This window comes from Meleagris gallopavo, chromosome 14, assembly GCF_905368555.1.
Source record: "Meleagris gallopavo chromosome 14, MGAL_WU_HG_1.1, whole genome shotgun sequence".
NCBI lineage: Eukaryota > Metazoa > Chordata > Aves > Galliformes > Phasianidae > Meleagris > Meleagris gallopavo.
The window spans coordinates 4,308,670-4,334,377 of NC_139417.1; the positions used below are offsets into that span (position 1 = coordinate 4,308,670).

Genomic DNA, 25,708 nt, shown 5'->3' on the forward strand with positions numbered 1-25,708 from the left:
ATATACAATCACTTACTTCACTAAGAGTAAAGAAACTTCAGTTGTTAAAGAAGAGCAAATAAACTGAAATCCTTTGAAATGGTTCCCCACTGCCCCACGTCTCTGTTGTAGTGAAGCTCCAGGCATTCTTTTTGTCCTACTGTGTTAGTATTTCCTTTCCTTCCCTGTTTCCTTTATAGTTGGGAGATAGGAAGGGCAGAAGAAAAGCACAAGTGCCAGAAGAAGAGGAACCTGGAGGAGAGCCAGGAAGCACAGCTATAAAGAGATTTGCTCTCTGTTTGAGGCTTTAGGAGCAACGGATCAAGGATGACCCAGTTTAGGAGCTTTCTCATCAGAGGTATTGTCATTGGCTTTGAGTAATTTACATTCCTCCCAAGAGTTTTAGTTCATTTTCTGGTCAGGGTCTGTCTATCGGAAATTCTCTAGAGGCTTAGCATCAATTTTCTTCTATTTTGGAGCTTCCTCTTGGGTTGCACTAACTATAAGGTTTCAAAGATTTACAAGGAGTACAGGTTGGGCAGTCTTTTCTCTTTAGTTCAGTTCCAAAAATAAGTGCTACTTAAAAGTTTTTCTAAAACTCTCAGGGAAGAGAACATTCTTAATTTGTGCCTTACCATGCTCTAGAAGTCTGCTTCCTAAAGTAGGCTTTTAGACCCACAAACAAAGGTTCTTTATGTCTAAAAGCTTCATTATATGATCCCACACCTTAATAAATGTTCCATATGCTCTCTAAACACCATCTTATGTGGAAATTTTTGAAGTGTTTTGGTTTGAGGTTGTAGTGTGGCTCATTCACACATCAGTCTTGCAAAGCTAAGCAGTGGAATTTTCCCAAGTAGAGAATCTCTCCTTTTCATCAGTCTGACTAGTTGGGTTGATCAGAGTTTTCTCAGCTCTCAAAACATTGTTGCTGGTCTCCCAACACTGTTTTTGTTTCTGTTCTGTTTTTCCTGGGTGCGGGGTGGGGAAATTGCAGGTGGGTGTTTTTTATATTCCTTCAAGTCCCGGGAATCTCTTTAATTTAAAAATGAACATATCTGTTTAGTGAGTGTGCAGAAACACTTCAAAAGGTGAAACTGAATGGCTCAAGAACAGAATTAATTCCAAATACAGTTACTTATAATTTATAACCTGAATTTTACTTTAATTTTGCTTCTGAAAAAATTTAAGTGAAATGTCTTCTCATGGAATGATTTCAATAAGTTCTACGAATAAAAAACACAGTTGTGGTGAGATATCAGTGTTACTACTTACAGTTGCTCAGGTAAGTTACAACCAAAGTAACTGTATGGCAAGAATGCTTTGTAGTCGCTGAAACACGTGGATATTGCTCTGTTTGTTATGCCTCAGTATCTGTGCAGACAAGCACCTCACAAAACAACTGAGATTTGTACAAGTAATACAAAAGCAATTATCTGTATCTTTTTCTTAATATGTTAAAAGAGAAAGCCAATTTTTTACCTGCTGTAGAATCGTGTAAAGAAGTCCTGAAGTCCAGATCCTGCTGATTCTCTATAGGCAAGGTCATGTATTTGGCTGCTGTGATGTTTTATGCTCTGTATACGTGCAGTAAATGTTACATTCTGCCAGCTAATCAAATTGGATGCACTCATTTTCTTTCTGGAGCTCTGGAGATATTCTGAGTATAGATTGCTATGCTATTAATAGCTCACAGGAAGAAATTCTTCTTTTACAGTTTAAAAATCAGTTCAAAGAACTGTCTACCATGGCTGACTTTGAAGCCTTGGGCAGGTTTTACGTTCATGAACATTGGCAAGTTAATTTGGCTATTGTTGTAGATACCTATCTATGTCAGCCAGAATAGTAGTATGAAGAAAGGAGTCTAGGGCCCCACCTGAGAGCTGTGCTTTCCCTGTGAATAGAGTCAAGAGAAGGATCTAGTAGAATATACAAAGAGGGGAAAGCAGCGGACTGATATGTGAGCTACAATCGCCTGTGCTAGTAGAATTATCTCTTTTCTTAGGGGAAAACGCATGAACTATGGTCATCTTCACCAGAGAAAGACACAACGGGCTCTGTCGTGAAACAACCATTCAAAGGAACAAACTCTTATAGAAAAAAGAGTATGTTTTCTTCCCTTCATTAGCTTCTTTTTCTCTATTGATGTATGATGGGTGGATCTGCTATTGACTTTAATCCTTGGCCTTTGCCTAGGATTAGAATTGGTAGGACCAAATCTGCCTCCAGAGTTCAGCTACAACAGGGCAGAGCAGGAGGAGAATCCCACTCCTCTTTCCTGTATTTCCAGGCAGAAATTGTTTATTTGTTGGATTAATCACTGAAGTTACAGACATGTCAGCAAAGACACCGCTTGATTTATTACTGCTGATTTTGCATCATCCTGAAAGGTCACAGCCTGACTCACAGAGTGCGTTTGTGAGGCTGGAAACAACAAAAGCAGTACTTCTTATTGTGAGAAGAACTTGTGGAAGTTTTCAAAATGAGAAATCTCGCCGTGTTCCATGTGGTGATGGCTTTGCATGGCTGGTTTTGTTTTATTACTTTCTTTTTTCCAAAAACACAGTGTCTGCCTAACTACATCACACTGCATTGTGTAGGGCAGTGCTGAAGGGAAGCTGAAAGGTAAATTAGCAAATTTGTGAAATGACAGAGGGATGGTTCAGAATGAAGACATCTGAAATAGCAGGTTTAGATGTCTACAGCGCAGTCTTTAAGAGTGGAAGTTCCTTTTACATTTATGTGGTTGATTATTCTGAACCCTGTTCATAGCCTACATTCAGACAGCCACATCTGTATTACAATAAAGGAAACTGCATGCTCTTCTGTGTTATTTTACCCTGGACTATTCTGCTTTCTTGGTTTATGAGGAAGGTTTTCTCAAAGCAAAAGGGAAATGATGTACGTGAGTGTGTTGCTAGGGTCTCACTTGCCAGCAGTGGGAGACCAGAGGCTGCTGCATGTGCTGGCTTCGATGGAGGAAGCCAGCTGATGCTGATCAGAGATGCTGATGGTTGCTCCTGTGTCAGGAGGTAAGTCCTGGTTTACGTTTTCTTAACTCTGCAGTTCTATTACTCTGGTTTTGTTTTCAAATTTGATGTTTTAATGTCAGTATATAAATAGAATAACAAACCCCAGCCGCAAGAACAATGTCAGGAGCCATTAATGACCTGAGAAAACGTTTGATAAATGAAAGTAGCGTTAGGTTAAATTAAGGTGTAACAATGAAAGTAAGAGGAAAAGACTTTGCTGCTGTAAACTCTGTAACAATGCCCATGGTGCGTTTTGAATACATACATTTTCTTCTGAAGAAGCTAATAGTATGAGGTTTTCTGTAGCCTTAGCAGGAGCCCTTTTGAAAGGAAAAGGAAAAGGAAGGGCCCTTGCTTTAATCTCCAAGTATTGTTAATTCTTTCCATTTTTCCATCCTCACTCCTTGCTGTGTGCTCTAGCCACCACCTCCACCCCACCCCCACAGGAAAGAATGAAAAGTTGAGGATACTACAGTGGATCAGTAGAGAACAAAGGTTTGACTTTAGGCTGAGAACTTTTTAACTAATCAAAGCTTTTTTTTTTTTTTTTTTTTCTGAGAGCAAAAAACTCAATTTTTTATACTTTCTTTTAACTAACGAGAAGGAATATAATTGAAATAGTTTCTCGTCGATACGTTTTAAATGTAATGCACAAACCATATGTTATTAACCCCTTATCTTAATATTTCAGGAAGCAAGAGATTTGAGCTTTGTGTTTTCCTGATTTAGAAAAAGTATCTCACTGATTCCACCTTGAATAGCAGGACACTATCAGAAGGACTCTGCTTGCATAATATTTGCTCAAACTGAGTAAACAGTTTAAAGATAAGCAGCTTTTGGCTATTAAATGTAGCAGGCGTGTGGCTGACACAGCTTCGTGCTGACAGATGCCTTTGTGTCTGTCTTTGTGATGGAGAGCACACAGATGTTCTCCATGACATTTTAAAAAAAACTGCTACTTAGCAAAATAAAATGTAAAATTAGAATGAATACTGCAGCAGTGAATAATATAACTGGTCAGCCTACCCAGCAAAAGACTGTCTCATGTCAGTATAGTCAAGTGTGTTCTTACTGGTACTCAGTAACTGCTTCATCATTACTTAAAAATAGCCTATGGAAAAAGAAATTCTCCTTTTCTGCCTCTGTTAAAATATAAATGGATGCTAATCTGAATATCCATGTATGACTAGTTCTGTGCCAACCATTTTTAGCAGGGAGGCATGTCAGTCAGATATAAATGCTGAAGCGATACCCCAGTTTGCAGCTGTAAAAACTCCTAAGTTAGCATACTGCCGTCTTATGAGCTGGTCTCCTTTGTGATTTCCTTTGTGACAAAGGAAAACATGAGAAATCCGTACTTAATGTTTCTTAGAAATGCTGCTGTCACACGGCTGGAGGCTGCCTGCACTGCAGTGTTGTCCACCTCTGGCAGCGGAGCACGCAGCACGTGGGAGGAGCTTGAGCTGCAAATGGTTGGGCACGCAGGCGTGGTGCCCTGGGCATCTGTTCAGGGTGTGTGTCCTGGTCTCAGTCAGAAGCAGCGTATCTGGAAAGCTGCTGCTCTTCTTTCATTTGGAATGGGTGTTGTCCACGTTAAGCACAAAGCATGTAAAGAGACTTCAACAATAATTGTAGTGAAACGACTGGTTCCCCTCATGAATTCTACCACGCTGGCCCAGGAGAGCTGTCTCTTTTTCACCAGTTTAGTGGTGTGGAAACTCCTGCTAAGTGATATTCGGGAACATGGAGCGTGTCAGCAAAAAGACCAAGAGCATTGCCCCAGATGATGGTGTTTCCCTGTCACAGCCCAGGGGAGCATGCAGAAGCAGCCTGGCACCAGCAGAAGAATTACTGTGCTACTCTACTTACAAGAGTGTGCCTTCATATATTGGTGGTTTTTGAAAACGTGGTGACCACATTTGCCAAGTATTAAACATTTCTGCAAGTAAAAATGAAACCTGATATCAAGCTAATCCATGGACAAACATGAAGTGCCTTTCCTCATTGGAGTCGTTGTGTGGAAACCCAAAGACTAATGAATTCAAACCTACTTCTGAACAGAAAACTTGAGGGCTCTGCAGAAGATTGCTAGCTGGCACAAGGTGCTCATCCTCATCCTACCATTTGAAGGTCAGATAAAATGTAAAGGACCAGATTTTTCCTCAGACTTCTTTTAATTAAAAAAAAAAAAAAAAAAAAAAAGTTTATTTTATTACATTTTAGGCTCTGTTTTTGCAATGGCTGTGCTATACTGGGCTTAGTCTTCTGCAGATTGCTTTCAGCCTGTGCTGAGGGTGTTATTATGAGACCTGAGTTTGCTGTAAACTATTAAATGTTTTGGAGGAAACCTCAAATTAGAGAAGTGGAGAAAGGAGTGATGTCTGTGGCTTTAGATCCAGGATGACAAGATCTGCTATTCTTTGTTTTTTCTACAGAAATGATGGTGTTTCCCTGGGAAAATTGTTGGGGAAGATTAAGTTTGAATACACTTGGGAAATTTGCTGCAATCAAGAGGCTGAAGGATGAGCACCAGTGGGCAGGCCATGTACTGAGGTGAATCTAGAACTGGACTGGTGCTCAGAAGACTGTGGTTATAATCCTGGTAGCCACAATACAGAGGTAAGTTAAGTTGTACTTACCCAGTTTTGCTGGCTCTCTGAAACTTACTCCTCCACCAACATTAAAGTTCAGATAATTGAGTCTCTTTCAAGGCCCTGCAGAAAAATATCTTATGTGTATTAAATATCACTATTGGTGTGCAGCACTACCCTTGTGAGCCTCCCAGCACCTCTCCCACAGGAGCAGAGCATATACTCCATTGAGCATTTGTTTGCAGCAGCACTCCCCTGTGTACCTGTACAGATGGTGTTGTTGCCTTGTGTGGTGTCAGGAGAGCACCAAGTGAAACTGGGACAGCTTTGCCTGAAGAACAAGGCAGCTGCTGTGAAGCTACACGTAACTGTAGTTTAAAAATAAGCAATTAAAGTACCTACCTTGAATGTCTTATCTCCAAGAAAAAGCACTTGAGCTAGTTGTGCATCAGAGAGGGGCAGAATGTTCCCATTACTGGAGAGGTTAAAAAGTCTGTTATTAGATTGGTCTGTTTTCTGATGTGGGCCTTTAAGGGATAAAGTGTGCTTCAACACATAGCACAGTCCAGCTTTGCAATAACTTTGCTATGGAAAGAGATGGGGACATCCTTAAGATGCTATGTGTAATGTATACTTGGATCTGTATCTATGCCAGATGAAATGGAAGCTTCTGTGTATCAGGAAGATGCAGACAAGTTTCCTTTTTCACTGTTCCTCAAGAAAGATCTAAAGATAGTGGTGAATATTCTTAGCCATGCAACAGTGTGCCAGCTCTGGTGAGCAAAGCTCTTACACAGCATTTAAAATACACCTCATCCTTTTTGCCAGGATCACATTAAGCAACACTGCATATTGGTATGGTGTTTGGATACTGGAGACATCTTCATTCACGTGGCCATTGTGGGTCATGTGTTTTATAATGTAAGCAGTTGTTACCATGTGTGCAGTGGGTTCTAACCTGGATGTTGCCAAAAGGCTTCTGAGCGAGCCTGAAAAACAGTTTTGCATCTTTTCTCTTTTGACTGATTTGGCTTCCTAGGAACAATTGGATTTGTTCCCATTCTTAGCAGTCCCCCCACACCCTTCTGTGAGCATTCAGCCCAGCTGCAATGGCAGTCCAGCTGCTGCTTGTGAAGCAGCTTCTGAACTGGTGATTACAGCTCCAAGTACAGTGATGAACTGGTTACAATTTTGTGTTTTGTGCATGTGCCAGTTTTAAAGTCTAGCAGTTCAGTTACACTGTGTAGTAGCATAGCTGCTTTATGAGCAGCTGAGCAGTTGCAGCAGATCCCTGCTGAGCTCTCTGCAGCAGTGGCAGGAGTCTCTTCAGCCATCTGACTCCAATATGCCTGCATTCAGCACAAACCATGGAGGTATCAACACTTGAGCTTGGTACTGTTTTTAAACTCCATTTGCTGCTTCACTTGTTCATAGTTTTAAAAGAAATAATAAACGTTTTGATAGGTCCTTTCTGCCCTACTGGGTAAGCACAATCTGCTGGATAGGCTCAGCAATCATTTTCCAGTGACTATGTTAGTACAGGTTTGGCCAGTAAAAGTTATGCACTCCTCTTTTACCATTGTTGTGTCAAGCTATCATTATCAATTTACCCTCTACATTTTATTTGTACATAAAGTTCATCTTCACAGCTAAAGCAGCTTGAGATGCATAGAAATAGTATTCCAGAAAGGTCACTGACCGAACTGTATGGAAAGATCTGAACTCAGTTCCTCACGTCTCTGTTTTGTGAAATGAAAATTCTGGTTTCAATTCAGGGCAGGGCAGCAGCACAGCTGGATACTGCTTTTCATTTTGCTCGCAGAGAAAGATAAGCTATTACAAATTATATAGGACTTGCTTCATATAAAAAACATATATGTACAAACCTGTTTTCTGGGCCGTGGAGCTTTGCTTTTGTGTCAAATTACTACATGCTGCTAATTAGAAAAATAACATGATAAGAAGACAAATTAGTCTGTTTTTCCTTTTGCTGTGTAGAAAATAGAACGCAAGCTACTGACCTGAAAGATAGCAATGCCGCTTGTCCTGTTTCATGTAGTCCCCAAATTGTTGATGTAGGGATGACTTTTTTCCTAAAAGGAAACCAGCTCCCTTCAGAAAGCAGACTGAGAGGCGTATGAGGCTTGTTGTGGTTGGCCTCTCTCCCAAAAACTCTTAAAGCGTGTACTTAGGCTTCTTTCCATGGATATTTAGAGAGGGATGGTTTTTCAGATGTGTTAAACTAAACTAATCGTTCATCATGTGTTCTTAAGCAGTCATCTCCCACTCCCCAAAATAGTCATTTACTTTAACACAGTGTACATCCTTGCAATGGCCTGCTTTGTCTTTCAAGCCATTTAGACATTTCAAACAGAACAGTAACTTTTTATCTTGTTATTTTTAAGGGATCCTTTTGGAAATTTGGTGACATCTCTGCTACATTCAGAGTTGAGAGACCCTTGCCTGATTCAGTGTGATTCATTTGAACTTTCCCCAAATCAGGTACTTGGAACTTTTGCTTTTAAGGTTTAATAGTCTCTGGTCAAATGACTGATCTTCTATTGAAATGTTGCTCATCCAAATCAAGGTCATTGCTGTATCTGCATTTACAATACAGCTGTGGGCTTTAGGAAGTAATTTCCACTCTCTAGATAACACCTGAACTTGAAACAAAACAAAATGAAGGGAAGTGAAGCCATAGGTCTTTTCACAAACAGTACAGAAATGTTTGACTAGCTGCTGTTCTCTAAACTCTTCAGGAGCCGCTGCTGGTGAGCAACATTAGGAACAGGAGCAGCTGCCTCAGCCCTGTAGGGAAAGCAATGCTAGGCAAACAGTCAAGGACCTGATGAGAGGGAATTCTGCCAGCAGTGCATTCAGTGCCCGAGATGTGCCCATGTGTGTATTTTTGCCCATCACTGCAGAGGCAGCACCAGGTTCTCTTTGTAATTGCAAAGAGTATTTCTTGACAAACTCGGTAACTAGGGAGGGATAAAGAAATAGCCCTCTGTCCATTCAAGAATCCCAAATGAGACAAGTTTCCTCAGAAGGAAAAAAAACAGGACAGGAACAGTAGTTTGTTTCTGGTTCCAGCTCATGAAGTATAGAAATCAGTTTCCTTTCTTACCAAACAATACAGAAGAGTATGTACACACCTGTGATTTAAGAGCACTTTATTGTTCTTTAAGGCTACTTTTAAGTACAAAAAAAAAAAAAAAAAAAAAAAAGATGGCCTGCCAACCCTTTTTTTTTTCTCCAGGTGAAACAAGGCCACAAAAGAATGGTATATTACAGATTTACAAACACAGAGAGAATCTTTCAAACTGAACTGTAGTTAACCTGGCTCTGTGAAGAAACTTCACCACGTCACAATGGTGAGTTCAGTTTAGTTTCCTTCCACCTCCCCCCCAACCCTTTGGCTTTCATGGCATTATTGTCTTTAATATATGTTTTACTGGACATATCACATTAAATCTTTATTGCCCTCAAATCCATTTACCTATCTCAGATAAGTAAATGTAACCTTGTAAAACAGCTATTATTGAAAATATTAGCTTTAAAAACATTATTTGTGTTTACAAAGAAATATAGGAGTCACATTTTCCACAGAGTCCATCTACAGTATTAGTATTTTACTGTTATAATGCTCAGTAGCCTGTAGCAGTAACAAACTAGTGGCTATTAATGCTAATGCAGTGTTCTCATAGAATAACTGTGTTCCTGCACTTTTACTGTATTACAGACAAATCTACAACAAAAAAAAGATCAACTTTTTTCTCCAAACAAAAAAAAAAATGAATGATTACAATAAAGGAAAGGGAAAAATTAAATAGCTACATATCATTAACAAATTAATTGTTCCTCAAAAAATACCTACAAATTTCTCTGTACATTCTTTACGCACAGCGTAACGATGGTCTTAAAGTTACCTATATAAAAAAGTGTTTTTTAACAATCTTCCTACAGAGAGTAGGGTACTGAATGCCAAAGCAAGGAAGCGTTGACTACCCAGTAAGATGGAAGTGAAATGTGTAAAACTGGGGGCTTAGGGGTTTTTTTGTTTTTTTTTTTGTGTTTTTTTTTTCTTTTTTTAAAAATTTTTTCCAAGAAAATTGAGCAGCCACCTCTCAACAAGTCAGAGCCAATCTCCTGATCTTTCTACCCTGCACCTCTTCCAAATTAAATAGCTTAACTTTAAAAAACAAAACAAAACAAAATAAAAAAAAAAAAAACAAAAAACCAAACAACACCAAACATAAAAGCCACAATGGACCCAATACTGTAACACAGTCCATAATACATCACGTGTAGTTCATCTTCCAACTAGTTCTAACTTTTTACACTGAACCAATCCTTTCAGGTAACCCAGTATAAAAACGAAGGCCTAGTTGCAACTGTACTGGGAAGATGGAATGTATGGGGAGAGAAGTTATACGTAACAAGGAGAAGCGCTTCGTACTAGCACAGCTGTGGGATTTATGCCTGCCTCTATTGCCTAATTTCTAGTTAGTAGCTATTAATACAATAAATGCGGTAATACCTGTATAAAGTTTTCTAATGGAGGAATGTATGCTGCAACTTGGCATAGGTTTATGAATAAGCTTACAAAAATTAAAGATCATATTTCACAAACTGTAACAATCTGTTGTCCAGCCAAGATACGCAACGGTAGCAGTTTCTGCAGCTAGTTAAAGGTGGATTACACAGACTTAGTTGTAGGAAGCAAGTTCTGCTAAGCAGACAGGGCTGCAGACAGAAACAACGACTCAGCCGTGCGCAAAGCTATAGCATCCTGTACCACGGATCATCTACTTCTAACCTGCGTCGTTTGAGGCCTGTCCTGAGGCTGTCCTCTTTTGCTGGCTGCTACTAAAGTGAATATCAAATACAAATATCATAGAGTACAACTGTACCAGCAGTAAGTATATCTAGGATTGTTACTGACAAAAATAAACTAATTCTGAAGAAAAGCTAATAAGTATTATGATTCTTACTGTCTATACATTAATAGATACCAGCTATTTTTCATAAAACATGCATCGTTAAGCACTATTGAACCCTCCAACCTCAGCTCTATTCTAACAAACTGCAGTGTTTAGGAAAAAATGCCCGTGTTCTGTAATTATGCAGTCCAGTTGCAAGCACTAAGCACCTGAAATCTAAAGAGAGAAAGACCTATAACCTGTATGAGACTTCCCCTTCCAAAGCTGTTTTGCTTTAAGAAAAAATCAAACTGATAGAAATGTCATCCTTAAACCTTTTTTTTTTTTCAGCAGTTTGCCCTCAAAATATTAGCATCTTTCCAGAAAGTTGCTATGCAACTTCAGTCCTCCTCCAATAGTGCAAATCATACATGACAGTTCTTTTCAAGTATATACATACAAAATTACTTCACAGAGGGAGAAAAAAAAAAAAAAAAAAAAGGTAATGTAAGCAAACCAGACAAATTCTAGTCTCAAGAAGCTAGTAAAAGCAAAAAGCATTTGGGTCAACCAACTACGTGTAATGGCTTTTGTGGATTAGCGTGCATTTTTTTTTTTTTTTTTAAGGGGCAGCAGATTTGCATCAGAGGTTTCTTTGGTAATTGAGGCAGGAAAAAGGATGCTACATCATATGAATCTTTATGAAATAGTTCCTGCTATCATCTTTAAGGGCACCCTTTTACAAATAAAAAGTGAGTACGCAAAACACATGTTGAAAACTAATCTCCCCTCCCCCAACACTATTTTAAGCACTGTTCAAAGCTCAGTCAAACCATGCAAATTCACAAACGTAACGGTCCTCTCTTCATGAGACAACAGAGGGTGAGTGATTATGATTGACCATGTGGGAGGATGGGGAAGACTGGCCCCGCCGCGAAGCAGACTCAGGACTGCTCGACACTCCGTCCTTCGCAGCTTTGATCTGAAGCCATGTATCCCCAAGTGCTTTGGCAAAGTGGTCATCGACTGATCCTGTGATGGACACAGAGTTTGCCACTGGCTCAGGCTCCTTGTAATTCTTGCCAAGGCTTCGGCGGAAGTGCTCTTCCACCACTGGGTCACAGGCAGTGGTAGCTAGACGGGGAAACAAGGCAGAAAATGCATTGTGTCAGTGCAGAATGCTGGCACCAGTTACTGGATGCAGGATCCTTGTTTTCTTCCCATTTTCCCATCATCTCAGCATAAAGCGAGACCTCTTCACATCGTTAAGAACTGGTAATGAATGGAGCGGAGAAGATGATGAAAGGATTTAAAATAGAAAAGAAGTGGAACTATTTTGCCTGTGACCTGCACTGATATTTATTTTCTATATAATTACAGTTCCCCCTTCAGTTTGATTTTTACATAGCTACAGTTCTGACTCTGCTCTGGGAGAGGGCTTCCACAATGCCACATGGGCTTAAATGCAATTAAAGATGGAAACAGTTCATTACAATCAGTTCCTCTGATATCAGCCAGTTGTGCAGACAACCCTGTTCTAAATTACAGCATGCCAAGAACTGGTGTTAGGGCTTCGTCTTGCTTGACATGTTTGTTACAAAAGCTAGTCCAAAAAGAGCACAAATCATTTCGTTTGAATTAGGTACTCCTGGTATTAAAGTGGCATATGCTATTACAAAAGGAATAAAGGACCTTAAAAAAATCTGATGATAATTTCTTAAAGAATTGCAATTTTACAATTCAGGAAAAAAAAAACTGTATCAGTATTTATCTTTCCAAAATATATATTTTTTAAAAGTGTGGTATCTATGCCACAGTTCTTCATGCTGCAGAACAGGTTTTACTGATCCTATAGTAAAGGTGAGGGCTGTGCACAAAGAGCTTTTCAACAACAATTGAGAAAAACTGTTTGAAAACATAACTATTCCCAAGCTATTCCAAACCTGGTATGAATACAGCTGGGTTCTCAATGAAGCAGCTTTTCTAGAAAATCTCTAACATCTTAGATCTCGTAATTGCTGATTTCTTCAGGAACAACACAGTTTATCCCCCAGGGTTTCACTTCAGCTTCTAATTCCAGTTTTCAACAATACAGTTAAAAATAAAATAAATCCTTCTGGGGGCTTTTGGGTCCCTATGTATATCAGAGTGGTATTGTTACACGGACTGATGCTGTTTGGCTGATGAAACTGCCATGGACTTGAACCAAAACTCACTTTTTGAAATGCTGTGCGCTCAATCAAGGCATCAGCAGGTAAACGACTAGATAGGAAAAAAGCTGTGCACTCCCTTAGCTACACAGTAAGGGAAAGCAAAGAGAAATAGCCGAAGGTTTCTTAGTAATTACTGTATGAAAAGATTTCATGAAAAGTACTAATAGCACAGAGGGTAGAAAGCGCCTTCCCTGGGTTGCTATAGCAACTGCCCTCCAAAGCTTTTTTGTGCTATCCCTGCAGAGAAAGGTGGAGGGTTTGTGCTTTGGAAGAGGATTTGTATCTACAGGAAAAGATTTTGTTGCTGTAGCTGAATCATAAACAGCTACTGCTGACTGAAAGGCTGGGAAGTATGGCGCATAGAGTAAGAGCATGGTTGGATTTGCTGATCACGTCTGCTTGTTGTTTGTTAGACTAAAATAAATATAATGACTTGTCAATACTTCTCAAAATAAGGGAAAAGAGCACCTCTCCCTAGATTTGAAGTAGTATCTTTTATTCTGGCACAGCACTCACAGTGAGAAGACGTGCTGCTGTGTGAGTGCCTCTGGGTAGAAAGGATTCAGAACAAGGTGCCTGTTGCTTCACCTCATTTTATTCTGAGCAATATAGCAAAGCCTACACAGCTAAAGTTGGCGAGGAAACGTCGTTCCCCAGTTCTTATCAGGCAGTTAGTTAGAGTGCTGAGACGTAACTTACTGCTAGAGGGTCTTCTGTAGGCAGGCACTGCTGAACCGCAGCCACTGTGAGCAATGGGGCAGTGAGAGAGGTTGCAGTTCCGGTTGTTGGCAGAAGCACACGTGATGACGGACGGACGGTTCTAACGGGGGAGAGAAGAGGAAACCACTCAGTACTGGACATCATCTAACAGCAGTTCTTTGCATCATCACTGGAGATGCATGCAGATGGAACCGAAGAGCTTCACAGATCTTACAGGTATTCATCTCTGAGTGCTCATCACGTTTTAATGGCACCATTTTTCACTCAGAAAGTAGATCTTCTGGCCTCATTCTGTACTTCAGCCACAAAACAATGAAGCCCATAAGCTAGAAAATATGAAGAGCTCCTGAGCAAGTCATGACTGCAAACACTTCCCTGTTATAATTCATCCGCTTTTCTAGCACTACTTAATAAACATCATCTTTTTGCATTCTCAACCCATCCAAATGCCTCAAAATATAAATTCATAAAATTTGAATTCCACAATGTATACAAAGTCTAAATATAAAATGCTCTTATTATAGTTGTTTACCATATCAAGGTTACATTGAAACAAGACCTTAGGAAAAGGAATGGCCTTCTTCCCTGAGGTACCTAAAGGTATGGAACCACACGTGCTTTGGATCATGGATATGCTTTATCATGTAAGAAGTCCATTCTGCTGTACTCAGTGCAAGTTAATCAAGTGTCCAAAAGATTAAGAGAATTAGTGTAATTAACACAGTTTTAATTTTTTGTCCGTTTTATAAATACCTGCAGCAAAATCCACAAAAATCACTATTTTACCTACCATATACAAAGTAATGTAGCACTACATAATGAAAAACCTTTTCTGTTCTTCAAGAGCAAAAAAGAAAGGAAAAGAGATGAGCTTTCAAGGGCCGGTGTAACGCTATAGGCACTGTATAGGCACAACCTGAACAAATGCCATTCTCATATTACTGCATGGACAGCAAAGTCAAAAAGTAAATAAAAAAAAAAAGGTTACTTATTTGCATCTTTCTGTAAGCAGTTCACACATGGCACTTTCTGTTTTTACTTAAGGGCAAACATTATGTGCATCTGTGGAGCAGTTTAAGAAATGTATACATGCTTCTTTAGATATGCAAGATATGAGAAGCAGAGAGAAGTGGTAGGAGAGTTTGTCTCAGGAATGTGTGCACTGCCAAAAACAAGAGGCAGGGATAAGGCATGATTCTGTGTGTGCAGGTGCACTGAGCAGACTGTGCCCATGTATAATAAAAAACACTGGGATGAGAAGCTGAGAATGTAAAAGCTGCTGCAACTGAATACCTGCAAACCACCTAAAATAAAAGGTATGTTGTCCTCCTGTCAGAAACATACAGTAAGATAAAATCCCATTCAGCATGCATCAAGAAAAATAAACTGTATTTAATACACTTTTTTTCCTTTGTACCATCACCTCTGTGGTCTTAACCATTTCTTACCTCATCATCCTAATTCCTCAAGAAAGAAGATTGCAATCTAGCTCAGGATATCAAAGATAACAAAACAGAGGTGAATCTGCTGATGGGTAATAGGAATCAGCCCAAGTCAAACACTAAAACAGAAGAGTGTCAGTGGTGTTAGCTGCCAAGCTGAGAAACAGCAGTCATGCTATCAAAGGGCAGCAGTGGCGTCACTGGCAGCCTGTCCCTTCCTCCTCTGTCATCACTGAATGCTGAGAGCAAAGAGGAGCTGTTCTGCACAGAACAATGACTGTGTGAGCTGTGTGCCGAATGATGCAAGATGCCAGTGACACTGGTATAAAGCTAGGCATTCTGGCGTGGCAAAATGTAGACCAGTGTATGCAGTCAACCATGGTAGAAATGCACACAGTAGATACCAAGTACACGCTCCAGTGGAAAAAAGCTTTCAACAAACTGCATATAAAAAAATCCCAGCCTCAGAAAGATCATCTACTCAAAGTGTTTACCCTTTACAGTGCATCACTGGAGGGGTAGAAGGCAGGAAGAAAGGAAGGAAGGGCTTGGGTACACAGGCCAGTCTAAGTTCTCAACACTGCAGTTCATCATAACTCAATTATTGTGCTTCACCACTCCGCCAAAGCGAGTGAGGAGAAAAGAAAGTCTGACACATATGGAAACTAGTTTTGTATAACTTGCATCAAGATGCTCACCTCCAGCAGTTCTCAAGGAAAACAAATAAATACAATGCAGAAAAAAGAGCCAACGGCCAAAACTAAGAGAACAAATAAAAAAAAACCCAAACACTCCAGTGTATGGAACAGTGGTATAATATTACCAAAAATCATTATTTTGCTTTAGGAAAAACTATTACAAAATAGGGATACAACTCTGGTCTGGAGAACACAATGATGCTTCTGACTAGCTAGGACAACTAAAATCACTGGAGTTTCTTTCACTTGGAAAATTCAGTGCATAAATTGATTAAAAACCTTTTCTATCCTATATCTAGCTGATCATCAGTCCTAGCAGCATGAAGCTGGCACAGGGCAGGGAAGCACTCACTGATTGCCAACGGGAGCACATATAAATGCCCCCTCTATATGCATTGCATCAGTTATTGCCTGACAGGTACCAGAGCCTCACTTCGCCACAGCAACACTCACTTAGTATTCCCAATTCAACACATGTGTTCACAAGCTGAGCAAAGCATCAAAAGAAGCAGGATGGCTAAGAAATCTCTGACAGATGCTTGAGCACTAGGAATTTAATTCACAGTAAGCACACTGTGCTGACATTCATTGTGTTTTTTAAAATACAATTTGCCTGAAGAATGGTGTCGCCTACCTACTGTAACTCACAATATGTTCTGCTTACGTCTGGGAAGTCCTCATTGTGTCTACAGCAAGGATTTCTACAGCCACCCACTTCCTTCTCAACCCAGAAGCCAATACCTGCTGCCGTTCCACAGAAGTCAGTGTAGGTGTGATGCCAACTGTTCGGGTTGCATCCATGCTGTTTTTGGTCAGTGCGAGAGGTTGATCCATCAGACTTGGGATTGAGGCATACATGTGATTGGCATGAAGGCTCATGGTTGGGGCAGCAGCCCTCTCTATCGGGCTGCGACTTCTCTCTCTGTGCTCCTTCCGATAATCTCCATTGGCAGTCTTGTTTCTAATAAATGAAAAAGAAAAAAAAGTCAAAGAATTTACTGGCTTTTAGGAGCTATAGTGACATATGCTACATTTAATCCCTTTAAGAAATGCGAGGCAGTGCATTCTGCTTGGTTTTTGAGGAGGGGTACAGCATCCCTCATGAGGTACCCTCGTCTATTCAATCACCTCCCCGCAAAGGCAAGAAAATGATTCACACTTGCAAACTCTGACCACCAACATTCTTTTTCAGAACTATTAAGAATTTTTGGAATTTCTTAAGAAACTTTTCTAAATGCACTGCATTAAAGTAACAACTGATAATAACTGGTCTTTGTTACAATCACCTCCTCATTTGGAATACTATTAATGGAACTCTGCCACCTCATACTGCAATATTCTCTAAGCGCTGCTGAAGCCCAAAAGCTTATTTAGCCGAAGGACATAGGATGGTAACAGCAAAATTCAGTGATTCAAAGCAGGAAGCACAATTTTCAGAGCAGAAAATGAAAGAGAAGCAAACTACACATCTCAAAGCCATTTAATTACCATTAATCTTCAAAAGAATAATTTCAAATTACTGCTGAACAATAGATCTCAGTGGACACACTCAGATAATCAAGCTTTCATTCAGTGCAACCAATACAACACTGATTTTGTACTCATGTATGAGATATTTCACTTCACACCATACTTCTTGGTGTATGGGCAGTACACACATCTTCATTACTTCCTTGGCTCACTTCAAAGGCAGTGAGCCAAGGAAAGGAGCTTCACCCACACATCACTCACAGCCACCTGCCAAGCACGGGCTCAGCGTGGGTCTGTCCAGCAGGTGGGAACACACAGCTACTACCAGTGAGCACACTGCACCACCTCATGCATGGTGACCTGACACCTAGGAGCTCTGATGGACATTAGGCAGAGAGAAAAGAAATAGATACATGTTTTTCTAACAGTGGAAATTAAGGTGCATGAATACCATTTAATACTGAAACAAGTTATGACTCCAAGAAAGTACTGCCTATTTCAGTACTTGAGGGTCTCTCAAAATATGAGTGCTAACAGCTAAACGGGGAAAAAAAAAAAAGCCCTGCTGAGAGAGGGAAATAAGGAACCATAAAGCTTACTAACAAAAATGCTACAGAAAAATCTTTCAGGACTATACAAGTGGGATAATTACTTAGACTGATGTACCATTTACTTGCTCTGTGCGAGTTACAAGCAGACAACAGCATTGCTGTGCCCACACACTCATGGGGCAGCTCTGCCCAGGCTGCTGCTGCCCACACTTCTTTAGTGCCTGATGAGATCATGTCAACTTTTAGCCTCAACAGCGACCTACCCTGATGGATCCCACACGTTAAACTACATGCTCTATTAAATATCCTTTCCTCACAGCAATTTTTGTTTATTTCCATTTAACTTAAAATCTAATAGCTTACTCTGCTTTAGTTCCTGCACTAGGAGAGAGAGAAAGCCATCCCTTCCTGGCTCATCATCTTCATGCCATTCTTGATTATTCTTGCTTCTCTCAACTTTTTTTCTCTTTTTTTCTCCCAAAACTGTCCCCATACCTGTGGCCCCTCTACAGAAGAAATAGAAAAGCTCAAAATGAGGGTTCAGATCTCTCCTGTATTCAGGAACAGGACCTTTGCTGAATAATTCCATCTTCAGCCCAGAGGAAGGGAACAGACAAGGGACAAACTGTACCATTTATTAACTGTTCAGATCCCTGCCCTGCTAGCTAGCACGTATCCCTTTTAATTAATTACAAAGTAGTAGTTGTAGATGACTGGAATTAACCATAAAACCTAACCTGTATGGTTCCACAGCCAGTGCTCGAGATGTCCTCTGAAAACCAAGTGTTTCCTGAATCCTCCTTTGCAGGCCAGAGTTAGATCCAACAAAGCAGCACACACACCACCAGGAAACACATTCTCCCAGTGTTACACCTCGGTCCCCTGCCAGCTCTGGTACCATTTCAGCTCACAAGCCTACTTCACAGATCGGCATTCAGAAGAGAGCAAGTTTAGGATTGCACTGCTCTGAGCCAATGACATGCAGACGTGTGATTTAATGGCAGTACAACAGATTCTATATTTAAAGCACAGTAGCCTCATCTTAAATTACAGTACAGAAAACATTAACTGAACAAACTCGAAGCAAGGATGGAACTTCATGAATAGCAGACCTTTACAGGTTGCTTCTGTACCTGGACAGCAGCCCCTACATGGCTGCTAAGTAACAGATGAAAAGCCAGCACTGCAGGCAGGGTTCAGGTGCTGCTAACAGCTCATTCTTTTCTGCAGCGCAATATCTTTGGTGTTCACAAGCCAAAATCTCACTGTTCAAATAAATATCACTTAGCTACTACGATTTAAACAACAATTTGGAGATTAAAAAAACGAATACAGCTAGAGTAGATTCCTACTTTTCACTACTGCTTCAAATTAAAACAAAATAAATAAATCCCTGTTCAGAAAAAATGTTGCTACACCAGGTTTGGGGGGTTGGCTTTTTGTTTTGGTCTGTTGGGTTTTCTTCTCTCTCTTAGAACTGGGATTTCAACTTCTTCATGCTGCATTTATAGCCGGGGGGAGGGGAAGGCTGTCAAGTACTGCTGATGAACAAACCTACTGGAATTTCCAAGCTTAATACATTTATCATTTGCACAATATTTCACTCCCCACATTAAACAAGCAGTCAGAGCCCTACATGCTGGTGAACAAGTAGCTCTGCCAAAACAAATGAACTTTTCTGCAAAGATTTTTGAAGAGGAAGGGATGAAGAAAATGGGAAAGAGGAGTCTGAAGGCAGGAATAGAGCACAGCTTCCCAAAGATACCTAAAATTACAGAGTTATCTCAGTAACCTCTGCAGACCACACCCAGCCCTTTCTGTAGGCAAATAACTCCCTTTTCCTAAATTAGAACAACAGCTCTTCCGGACAGGGAACAATTTATACCCCGCTCTTCAAAAATCCTCTCAATTCATCCACCTTAAAACAAACAGTCCTGGCAAAAAAATGGCAAATAACTGCAGCATCGACTTCCACATCAGGTATTAATTTTTGTGAGCCTAGCTCATGATTTTGCAGCACTGTAACATGATAGCTCTGCCCTTGTGAAAATAGTCCAGCGCTTCTGAGTCCCTCCTGTTTAAATATAAATAGCAAATCCTGCAGACATCTGACTCCACTTGTAAAACAATTGTACATAAAAATATGCATGCACAGCGTATTCATTAATTCAACAGTTAAGCAGTGTAATTTGAAAAGTAATTTTGTGTTAAAATACCTTTATGCAACTGACAGTTTTCCCTTTTTTATTATTATTATTGAGGGAATTAATCTGAAAAATGTACTTAAATTTGCACTTCCTATCTATACAAGATGCAGGCAATTTGTAAATTAGAAATAGTTCTGTTCTTGCTAAGAAGCCAGACCACAGGAACAGTATGAACACTATTATTTTATTAACTTCTGTGAAAACAGAATGCAATGTAAATATTTCATTAAGATATTTTGTCTATTTTCCTTCCAAGTACAGCTATGACAATTCTGCTTTGGAAAACTGTTCTGTTCTTGTTCTGCTATTAGATGCTTTGTTTGAAGGGGCAATCAAAACACTGCATGTGCTTCAAGACAGTTATAAAAATGAATCAGTTTCAAAATGCCAGATGTGCTGAGCAAGTGACATCTCTTATTTAAAGGTAAGGATGTAAAATTCCACAGGTGGATCCACGTTTGAAAATAATTATGAAGTATGCACTACAAGTTAATCCAGCTGTCCAAACTGCTGTATCATTCCCCAACTCCATTTTGTCTTAAACATCTCCACAGGTAAAACTCTGGAGTCCATCTTCAGAGGTGAATATACCAGTGCATCTCCAGTGGCTTGAAGAACAGCCACTGGCACCGGTGAGAGCCTGAGCACCCCCAGGCAGTGAGGAGCTGTTGGCTCAGCATACACAGCACCCTCACAATCCCCTTTGAACTGAGTTTTTCAAGCTACCTGCAGGTTTATTTGAGCAAAATTATACATGACTCCAATCTTAAATTCATTTCTCCAGCACTTAAAAAACAGACATTGTTTTCCATGTTTCTCCCCAGTGAATCATAACCGAGGCTCCGCACTTACCAAGCATCATGTGCTCAGATGGATGTCATACCAAAACCACACACATCCTGACTGTTAGCTGGAAGTCTGCTGCAGTTTGGTTCTCAGTGTTTGTTAATTGAAAGCAACGTTTCAGCCTTCAGCAGGAAGTCGTTCAAAGGTAGCTAAAATGCAGTTCTTACAGTCTTTTGTACAACCTTTAAACGCAGCTGCTCTGTTCACTGGCACAAAGTGGTGGTAATTCACACTCATCCTACAGGAACCGCCTAACGCTGCCAATTGCTTCAGGAAAAGGAAAAAAAGAGGCCCACCGAAAGGGGACAGTTTTGCTTACACTCACTTCCAGCCCTTAGATTCTAAAGGAAGAGATGCCAAAAGTATTACTGTACCTCCAAGTGAAGAAATCACAGACGTTTCGCACTCCCTTTGGCAGCGGCAGAGCTCTAACTTGAAATGGTTGTACTGTAGGAGCGTGTTTTACTCGCAGAAAGAACAAGTATTCACGTCAGATGGTTTCCTTATACTAACACAATATATAATATTGCTGACTGTAAGTTATTTCATTTGTGTAACTGCGTTCAAACTAACATTTTCTGCATCCTTTGTAACACTCCTTTTTTGACATCTCCTACTGTACTTATTCACAAATACTTCAGCTTGAAAGATGACAGCTGCTTTTGTTCAAGACTACTTTAGGATTTGTAACCCACTGATAGCAAGTATCCTCTTCACACGATGGGGATCGCTTCCCACAAAAGCTCTGTTTACATGCATTAACTCTGTTATTGTGAGGTAGCAACACAAGAATGCAAGACGACTTTCAAAACCTGATGAATGACCCAGAGGGGACAAATCCTAAGTGGTCCTTACTCAGGATTTTTAAGCAATCTGAATTCCCTAAAAACAAACAAAACCTGAGGATACTGACTAGCGGTTTGCTCACTGAGCGTCAGCCAATGATCTGAAGCATTCATAACATGAACAAATAGACCACACAACCCAAAACGCTCTTCAGGTCTACTGTGAAAGGCTGCCACCTAACCACGTAGCCTGTTTCCATCCCATTCTCTTAGTAGCCTTTTCCTTTTATGGCATCCCCAAAGGCTTCCAAGTAGGCATTTTGCAAGAGATTATTGTTTTGCAAGAACCATTTCCTCCCCAGAATCTGGAGGGCTGATATGGTTTCCTGACAAAGATGGAGAACGCTTCTCTTTTTTTTGCCACTGCTGTTATTTAAATGTTGTCTGTACAGTGTAACCCCAACTCCAGGAAACCTTTCGGGCTCCCTGAAAATCTTGTTCTGCCCAATGCACTTGATAACGCAGACAGGCCTAGGGCGTCCTGCCGTTGCCCTTCAAGCACCTGCAGCAGCTGCCCTACCTCCTGCTGTGGCTGTGGAGCTGACAGACTCCTCCAGAGCAGCAGCTCTCCATGCAGCTGGGTGCAGACCTGTAACCAAAGCCTGCAGCCGGCAAATCCTCATCTCTTTCGCCATCCAGGTGCGTATAACCACGGGAAGGAGCAGGTCGCTACGTTTTCACCTTGCACCCCAGGCTACAAACAACTCAGCAAAGGCATCCAGGATTTCAAGCCCTGCCTCGAAGCTTCTCCAGCCACCTATAATTAAACATCATTCTTCCCAGACAAGAGCTTTTGTTGTGCTGAATTTTTCAACTTGAGCATCATGCTCAGTTTGGAGAGTTAAGCATCGTATTTACACAAGTTCTGTAGGAGTCAGAAGTATGCATGCACCAACCCGAGCTGTCTTTCCTCTGCTCTCTCCACCCCCTGTAGTCAGCATTCTGCAATTCCCTGCCATTAAAAAAAAAATAAAAATAATAATAATAATAGATCAATTCACTATTTTTTTCCAGCTCAGTGCTACAACCAGTGGAAAACCCTCTGAGAATTTACAATAAAACCACTGAAATAATATTAACAAGAAATAGGATAACCTTACATAGGTCATACTTTCTAATTTTATCCTCACTAAAACAAGACTTTAAGAGTTAAAACTCTGGACTGAATAGTTATTGCCAAGTGTGATCAATCAGGAGAAGAAATTTCAGAGTAAAAGAAAGAAATTAATAATAAGCTGTCCCATTACTGCTTGCCTGCAGCATGCAAAGCATTCAGATACAGAAGAGCTTCCTTTCTTGAAAGCTTACGTTCACAAGGATGAAAGAATGCAGGAGAACCGCATGATGTAAGACCTTAGTCAAAAGCCAAACCCACAAAACTGAAACCTAGATTTAATATACAGTAAAATCAATTAAACACGATTTCAGATCCTATTTTTCTCACAGGATTATTTATTTATTAGTTGGCGTTTGGTCAGCTTTGCCCCACACACAGACAGTCACTGTGAAAGGTACCACTGCTTTATACTGCAAACCATTCCTTACATACAGAAGTCAAACTCTGGTTATTTATGAAATGAAAAATGATGCCACTGCTGGAGTGCACACACGCACATCCAAGCAAGAAATGATAACCACTTCACTTTACTAACATAGGTACACTGTGCAGTTATCTGCTTCCTTAATTCAATATTTACAAAAAAAGAGTCTCCTATCTCCTCTGCTCTTGCTGTACTTCCCAGCTCCCAAACTCCTAAAGTTAGCTTCTGATGGCACACCCAATCGCTTATTTTGAAGAATCAGAATTTGTGAAGAGTTATACCTCAGGTTATACCTGAGATGTAATTGGCAAATTTTAGTATACAATAAGTATCTGCAAAAGGTCTAAACTAGTAAGTGATCTCATTCATTCTCTGAAGTAACAATAAATATGAATTGGACTGTTAGAAAAAAAAACACAACAAACTGCCTGATAAAGTGGAACAATAGAAGAAACTTCCAGCATTTCATTATTACCACAATAACAAGTGTCCGAGTGTAACAGAACACTGCAGTAATTGTAAAAGTTTCCTAAAATGCACCATTGTGGCTACGGTCCCAGGAGTGTAAACATAAGCTCGTTTCATCTCCTCAACGTTCCTCAACGTTCTGTTAAACTTTGGCATTTAAGTGGAAAACAACCGCTGACAAAAGCTCTCATCAGCTCTGAGTTTTCAGGGATTGGAGACAAAGAACATCCAGCCAACTCAACAGCCAGAAGAGAAAAAACATGCTGGTCCCTTAATCTGAACGGCACGTCGCACGTCCCCGGGCTCCTGCGACAGCAGGACAGGAACCGCACAGCTCTTGGGAGGGAGAAAAAAGTAACCAAACCTTCAGGATTTACCTGATTGCTCCACGTTCCCAAACCTCACAGAACGACAGAGCAGCTCCAGTGTCCTCCAACAAGCTGCACAACTACCAGAAAACGTGACGGGGAGAACTACTTCTGCCAACTGTGAAAGCCAAAAGGCAGAAGATGTGAATGCTGCAGAAGCTGAAAAAGGCCCCACTGTGGATCAGTCTGTCTTTAGAAGACACAGCTACTACAGAGTACCCTTTTTTTTTTTTTTTTTTGTTTTTGTTTTTAAGATAGTTGCAGCAGAACTGCAAAACTCATACAGATCAGTGCTGAGACTTAATGCTAGGGTTGCCAGTCATAGCCTAGAAATAAGGTTTCATTTCTAGCTGAAAAGCAAATGATGCAGAGGTACCATAGAACAGGGGTGCTTGAAGGCACAATAATCACATTCGAAGCTGGTGATAGAGAGGGGAGCCAGCCACTGCTCACATCTGGAGTGCAAGCCAGGCTACTGCATGTACGGAGATGAACACACCACGAGCAAGAAATAGAAGTCACTGCTGGAACAGAAAGTAGAAGGATCTGCATAGAAGCCTGAACTGTTCCATGTTCACAAGGAACTCCAAATTGCTTGGAGATGAAAAGCATCCAGAAAAAAAAAAGATAAAACATGAGGTTGCAGAGACACTCCAAATTTTCCTGAAGTTTCTAACGAGCAGGAAGGAATATCTGATGGGAAAAGGAAGAGTGAAGAGGCTTCCAGGAAAATAGAGGGCTTACTGCAAAAATTCAGAGAGAGCTATAAAACAATTAATTGGTACCCAACTGCAATGCCCACCACCCAAGAACTTTTGGCAGGCAATTCCTCTTACATTCTACCCATTCATGTGCTGGGTCACGTGCAGCTTTTACAATTCAGCCATGTTAACATCCTTTTGAAGTCAAACTTGGCACATGCAACAAACCTTTTGTACTGAGTCACTGGAAAATACTGTAAAAACTATTTATGATCACATAGAGAAAACTGTGGGCCAATGTCAGGAGAAAGCTTGCATATCAAATACACACGGCAGTGGGTCATGCCCTAGTGCAACAAGATTAGCCACATACATGTGTGCTCAATGTTGCCAGGGTACATCAGTCTGTTCTGCAGGCTCTGGAAAAACTTGGTGGTGTTGAAACTCAATGGTGAAACTGCAGAACTGTTAGAGGAAATAAAAAAGGGCAGTTACATTTTCTTATGGTATTTTCTGGCAGTTCCTTACAATACTTTCTGCTTTTTGATTTCAAAAATTACTTTCATTCATCACTTACCATGTGTCATGCTACTACTATTCTTGCAAAAGTTAAGAAGAACCAGCTTAAATCAATCTAAGAACCCCCCAATTTGCAAAAGTTGATGGGATATTATTTAGTTCAATCACAAAAGACTGCACCAGGTATGCTCAGCATAGAGGAACGGATTAATCATTTCCTCCAAACAGATTCTATGCATAGTAAAAGATGTCAACAACATGAGAATGGAAAATTTATTTAGGAAAAGCTTGAACAACACAAGCCACTCTGAAATAAAGTCACACTGCTGCTCAGCAGTCAGATCAGCAGGAGGTGGAATGACAGATTTGTTTTTCAGCTTTAACAACCCTTAAAGACAGAAAAAGGCCCGGGATCATTAATGCCTACAAATTATGGTCCCTATCCATCAGACAGGCAACGTAATGTTAGCAGATGCAAAGCAGGGAAAGCTGAAAAAGTGCACTCATTCATTTTGGGAGACTTCAGAAATACTCACAAAACGTGAGTCTTCGTACCTTTAGAGTAAGAACAGTGTTTAAATAATTTTTTAAAAGA

General features: G+C 40.3%; 2 protein-coding genes across 10 annotated transcripts in view; one reads left to right on the top strand and one right to left on the bottom strand.

Annotated features, from left to right (window-relative positions):
• Positions 1-9,841, top strand: part of ATG7 (autophagy related 7) — a 116,157-nt gene extending 106,316 nt beyond the window's left edge. For 2 of the 5 annotated variants that reach the window (XM_085235963.1, XM_085235965.1), the window contains 3 exons: positions 180-5,630; positions 8,008-8,104; positions 8,862-9,841. The gene's annotated coding sequence lies outside the window, so the exon portion shown is untranslated. The remainder of the gene's footprint in view (positions 1-179; positions 5,631-8,007; positions 8,105-8,861) is intronic. The other 3 variants (XM_085235966.1, XM_085235967.1, XM_085235964.1) reach the window with 3 other exon arrangements.
• The window catches only part of VGLL4 (vestigial like family member 4), an 83,938-nt gene continuing 66,990 nt past the window's right edge, over positions 8,761-25,708 (bottom strand). For 4 of the 5 annotated variants that reach the window (XM_085235971.1, XM_085235972.1, XM_085235970.1 and 1 more), the window contains 3 exons: positions 16,339-16,558; positions 13,437-13,557; positions 8,761-11,658 (listed from right to left, as the gene is read on the bottom strand). In XM_085235971.1, coding sequence (XP_085092097.1) covers positions 11,390-11,658; positions 13,437-13,557; positions 16,339-16,558 — 610 coding nt within the window. In that variant the 3' untranslated portion in view covers positions 8,761-11,389. Of the gene's footprint in view, positions 11,659-13,436; positions 13,558-16,338; positions 16,559-18,355; positions 18,634-25,708 lie in introns of those variants that run through there. The other variant, XM_085235973.1, reaches the window with a different exon arrangement.